This window comes from Triticum dicoccoides, chromosome 4A (assembly GCF_002162155.2).
Source record: "Triticum dicoccoides isolate Atlit2015 ecotype Zavitan chromosome 4A, WEW_v2.0, whole genome shotgun sequence".
Classification (NCBI taxonomy): domain Eukaryota; kingdom Viridiplantae; phylum Streptophyta; class Magnoliopsida; order Poales; family Poaceae; genus Triticum; species Triticum dicoccoides.
The window spans coordinates 422,933,978-422,939,641 of NC_041386.1; the positions used below are offsets into that span (position 1 = coordinate 422,933,978).

Consider the following 5,664-nt stretch of genomic DNA (forward strand, 5'->3'; position numbering starts at 1 on the left):
GGGCTGTCGGATCTGTAAGTATGGATAAGCAGGATTGATTTGGATCTTTAGATCTCCCAATTCAAGCACTTATAAGGTAGCCTATGTGCACGTTGATATTATTACACATTAATTAAGTGAAACTCATCATTTTGTTCTTGATTTCAAATGATATTATCAAACGATGGTTGATCATTTTGCTTTGCTCAACGTTGCATTTACTGTGTTACAAAAAATGACCAAATACAAAAGACACAAGATAATCCGATAGAATAACAGGGCAGAATCTCTTGATTCAACCAAAACACAACCACACCAATTTCACGATTACCATTACAAAGCAAATCCCACAATTATCAGAAAGTTTTCAAGACACTCAACATCTGACAGTTACTGACACCAACATTGGAGAGTCGACTGACAACCATAGATAAAAGCAAAAATACTTAAGACAGCATAGATTTTAGCATACAGTGCGATTAGCACTTGACCTCTTTCAGCCCATGTGCAAAGTACAGGAAAGTTGGATCAGCAGCTCCCTCCTTGTAGTAGGCGAACACCACGCCGCCATCATCATGCATGCTCTCGCCAACAAAGCTGAAACACCAGTTTTAGAACTTGCGTAAGTTGAATGGATAGATTATTACTACCTTCCCAAAAATATAAAAAAATTCCGTCACTGATTTAACTTCAATAGAATAAATTACCAGTATCTAAAATACCAAAGTAATAAAGTACTAACGTGTCTGGACAGATCAATGATAGACAGTGCCTGCACTTTTGAGCAAGGCAAAGAGAGAACTTACAACTGAAGGTCCTTGAGCTTGCTAAGAAGATACTTTGTGGCGGACTCAACATTCTTCTTGAAAGCATCTAGGTCATCCCCTTCAAGCTTGGCAGAGAGGTTCTTGATGTAGCGCTTCATGTGAGAGATAAACTGCTTCTTGTCAAAAGCAGGTTGCTCCTGCAAAAGGTAATGAGGGCTTAGCACTATCATCAAGTGCATAAAAAGTAGATAGGTCAAGAGCATCAAAAAGAGCAAGCAACCTGAAGACGGAAGGTGTCAACAATGTCAACCACCTTCACAGCCTGGTCATCAACACCCTCATCATCACCACCACCCTCAGCAGAGGGATTGGCTCCAATGTCCACATCAACTGCTCCTTGAACGACCCACTACAAGCATTCAAAACCATACAGGTCAAATAAACTAAAACATCTGAACAATGTTAGCACAAAGAAAAGTAATGTGCAGTGTGAGAGATTTAGATATGAACAGTTGATAAATCATGTGTGTATGTGCAGTGTGAGTGCTTTAGATATGAACGGTTGATAATCATGTGTGCTGCATATCCACAGACCAAGCAGTAGTAATCTTTTTTGCTAGTGTAGAAAAAACATACCAATCAATCCAAACCTCTGACCCCAATAGAGTATACAAACATGCTTAATTTTAACATTAGAAGTGTCAACGCTGCACAATATAACAAGGACTCACACGCCATGAAAGCAGATACAAGCCTGGTAACTGGATAACTCATGTGATAATAAAACAGTCATCGATCTATCCCATGCCTAAATGAAAGGTGCTCATTCAGATCTGTGTTTTGTGAGACAAAATTGACGAGGTCGAATTAACAAACTAGCACGTGATCTACCAAGGTAACCTAACCAAGCACCGCACACAGAGCAGCTGAGAATATAACGCTTACATGGCCATCGACTTCCCAGAGCACGCCGTTCTCCAGCTCCCTGTAAGGGAACGAATCCGACAGAAGCTCGTCGCCTGCGACACATCAAACACAGCATATTCAGTAAAATCCATCGTAGGAACGCATGAACACATAGATAAAACCAAGTCCTAACCCCAGACTGCACGAAGATCTAACGATTAGCGAGCGAATCCCGGTTACCAGTTAGCCAGTCCGCATCAGCAACCGACGACTAAACAACCGATTCACGAAAGCGATCAGATCTAGCTAGTCCGAAAGCGATGAGATCTAGCTTCTAGCAAGTAGAAGCCCGATTCCCTCGAAACAAGTTGAAAGGACGCGAAAACCGGGGGGAAATACAGAGTGGCGGGGGGACGAACCGGAAAGCTTGTCCTGGTACACGAGCATGGTGCCGCCTCTTGAGATTTCTCCCCCGAAAAAAGAGAAAACCCTAACGAGCTCTGGGGGAGGCAGGGGAGTAGCGGCGGACGGCGAGAGGGGGTGTGGGGGAGACGGCCTCCTCGGATTTATAGCAGCCCCGGAATAGGTGGGCTCCTTTTTCGGCCGTCCGATCTGTGGGATATGCTTCAGTTGAACGACCCAGATGTTTGATCTGGCCGTCAGAAAAGTCCGGAAAAGTGTTTGGTTCGCTGCAGGCCGTCTGATCGGGGTATCGTGGTCGGATATTCTGGTACGGACGGCTCCGGTGCGTCTCCGGTGCACGGAACCGCTAGGTGTGCTGTCAGGGCGGCGTACCCCAAATCGTACACACACAAAAAAAACTTAACACAACTAATTCCGGACAATCTCAATTCTTTCAATCATTTGGAATTTCCAATCATCATCTACTAGGGCATTGGAGCTGTCTCAAACAAAATGATCAAAAGCATATCCGGGATTCACCAAACTAAATGTGGATGCAGCGTTTTTTGCAGATGAAGGAATGGGGCAACATCGGTTGTTCTTCAAGATGGAAGGAGAAATTTCATCGCATGTCAATGCAAATTTATTCCTATCACAGCTGATGCAATCACTACTAATTCTTTTGGCTTTAATCGGATAGAGGCGGAATCCGACTCTCTCTAAGTTATTAACTTTTGCACTAGTCATGCACAATGCTGGGACGAAGCAGCGGCAGTGTTTGCGGAGTGTGTGGATATAGTCTCTTCAATTGAAAAGGTTATCTTTAAGCATTGTTTACGTTCTTGTAATCAAGCAGCTCGTGTGCTAGCGAAATTAAGGACAGTATAACCGCACCTAAAGCGAGCCCTCTCAGCGATTAGCGTTTTCAGCCGTTCGTTTTCGTGATCCGATCATTCCTGGCCGTCAGATTTGCTGCCCAAAGATATCCGTCCCGCAATGCGTGAAATCTGGCCCAGCTGTCCTGTGGGCTTCTGCTCCAGAGGCCGAAACCAATGCCTCTGGTGTACTAGGCCGTCGGCCAGCTGTAGGATCGAAAGTATGTCTAGAAGGGGGTGATTAGACTACTTGACCAAATAAAAACTTGACATTTTCCCAATTTTAGTTCTTGGCAGATTTTAGCTATTTTAGGACAAGTCAAGCAATCATCACACAATTCAAGCAAGCATGCAAAGAGTATATTGGCAGCGGAAAGTAAAGCATGCAACTTGCAAGAATGTAGAGGAAAGAGTTTGGAGAATTCAAACGCAATTGGAGACACGGATGTTTTTCCCGTGGTTCGGATAGGTGGTGCTATCCTACATCCACGTTGATGGAGACTTCAACCCACAAAGGATAACGGTTGCGAGAGTCCACACAGGGCTCCACCCACAAAGGGTAACGGTTGCCCGAGTCCACACAGGGATCCACCCACGAAGGGTCCACGAAGAAGCAACCACCCACAAAGGGTCCACGAAGAAGCAACCTTGTCTATCCCACCATGGCCATCACCCACACAGGACTTGCCTCACTAGCGGTAGATCTTCACGAAGTAGGCGATCTCCTTGCCCTTACAAACTCCTTGGTTCAACTCCACAATCTTGTCGGGGGCTCCCAAGTGACACCTAGCCAATCTAGGAGACACCACTCTCCAAGAAGTAACAAATGGTGTGTAGGTAATGAACTCCTTGCTCTTGTGCTTCAAATGATAGTCTCCCCAACACTCAACTCTCTCTCATAGGATTTGGATTTTGTGGAAAGAAGATTTGAGTGGAAAGCAACTTGGAGAGGCTAGAGATCAAGATTCATATGGTAGGAATGGAATTTCTTGGTCTCAACACATGAGTAGGTGGTTCTCTCTCAGAACATATGAGTTGGAATGGTGTATGTGTTCTGATGGCTCTCTCTTCGAATGAAGAGGAGGTGGAGGGGTATATATAGCCTCCACACAAAATCCAACCGTTACACACAGTTTTCCAATCTCGGTGGGACCGAATCAACAAACTCGGTTGGACCGAAAATGTAAACCTAGTGTCCGTTAGAGATTTTCGGTGGGACTGACATGCAACTCGGTAGGACCGATATGGTTAGGGTTTGGGCATAACGTAATCTCAGTGAGACCGATTACACAAACTCGGTGAGACCGAATTTGGTAATTAGCTAACCAGAGAGTTGGTCAGGCAAACTCGGTGGGACCGATTTGCTCTTTCGGTGAGACCAAAAGTTACAAAGGGGAAACACTGAATTTACATTGCAATCTCGGTGGGACCGATTCGCTCTTTCGGTGAGACCGAAAAGTTATGAAAGGGAAACAGAGAGTTTGCAATCCCATCTCGGTGAGATCGAGATCCCTATCGGTAGTACCGAATTGCTAGGGTTTGGCAGTGGCTTATGACAAGTGAAACTCGGTGGCGCCGGATAGGAAGAATCGGTAGGACCGAGTTTGGCTTAGGGTTTAGGTCAAATGTGGATATGGGAAAGTAGCTGAGGGTTTTTGGAGCATATCACTAAGCACATGAAGCAAGAGGCTCATTAAGCAACACCTCATCCCTCCTTGATAGTATTGGCTTTTCCTAAAGACTCAATGTGATCTTGGATCACTAAAATATAAAATGAAGAGTCTTGAGCTTTTAAGCTTGAGCCAATCCTTTTTCCTTAGCATTTTGAGGGTTCCACTTTCATATCCATGCCATGCCAATCATTGAGCTTTCCTGAAAAAATCATCTTGGAATAGCGTTAGCTCAATGAGCTATATGTTGTTATGAATTACCAAAACCACCTAGGGATAGTTGCACTTTCAATCTCCCCCTTTTTGGTAATTGATGACAACATATAGATCAAAGCTTCGACAAATGATAATAAGCATGAAATATATCGTCGCTTTGAGAAGTATGTGATAAGTAAGAGCTCCCCCTAAATTTGTGCATATTTAAAATTTGCTTTGGACTGCAAATGCACAAGGAGTTAGAGTCATGGGTTACTCTTCCATGTCACATACATCTTGGTGGAGCGCTTAAAATGATAAGAATGAAATACATGCACTCATCACCAAGAATAGTGAAAGATCACATAAGATAGATAAGATAATAACATTAAGCAAGCATTAAGTGTAGCTTATGATCAAACACATGATCATCAATGTCTCACAAATAATGACGTAGTATCTCAAGCACTCAAAATCAAACAAGTACGAAAAACCACCAAATAAAGCAAGAGAGAAAAGCAACACACTCTCTCTTGAAGCCTATGATCTATACATTTTTCTCCCCCTTTGGCAATAAGTTACCAAAAAGTTCCTAGAAAATGCATAGTACTAGATCGACGCTCAGGCTTGATCTTCTGATGGTGGTGGAGTCCGGATCACTCCAAGGACGAAGGCTTCTGTAGATGCTGAAGTGGACGCTGGAGTTGGAGTTGAAGTAGATGCTGGAGCTGGTGGAACTGAGGCTGTTGCTGGTGCTGAGGTGGTGGCTCTTGTGTCAGCAACTGGCACGGCAGACGACCTCGGACCTCGTGGCACTCTGGCAAAAGCATGAGTGGTAGTCCTGCCTCTCCTCTCCTGCATGTCATCTTG

General features: G+C 44.2%; 1 protein-coding gene across 1 annotated transcript; it reads right to left on the bottom strand.

The window, feature by feature from the left end:
• Positions 1-239: 239 nt before the first annotated feature.
• LOC119286018 (translationally-controlled tumor protein homolog) lies at positions 240-2,230 on the bottom strand. The gene is made up of 5 exons (XM_037565360.1): positions 2,072-2,230; positions 1,692-1,765; positions 1,027-1,155; positions 786-943; positions 240-576 (listed from the first exon to the last, which is right to left on the bottom strand). Exons 1-5 carry the CDS (start codon positions 2,097-2,099, stop codon positions 459-461), a joined length of 507 nt encoding a protein of 168 aa, XP_037421257.1. The 5' UTR covers positions 2,100-2,230; the 3' UTR covers positions 240-458.
• Positions 2,231-5,664: the final 3,434 nt, after the last annotated feature.

What these genes read in the sequence shown, in the direction of transcription:
- LOC119286018 (XM_037565360.1), bottom strand. Translation starts at nt 2,099, where the DNA reads ATGCTCGTGTACCAGGACAAGCTTTCCG. An exon ending in GTACCAGGACAAGCTTTCCG is followed by an intron (nt 1,766 to 2,071) that starts GTTCGTCCCCCC and finishes GATGTGTCGCAG; the next exon opens with GCGACGAGCTTCTGTCGGAT. An exon ending in TCTGGGAAGTCGATGGCCAT is followed by an intron (nt 1,156 to 1,691) that starts GTAAGCGTTATA and finishes GAATGCTTGTAG; the next exon opens with TGGGTCGTTCAAGGAGCAGT.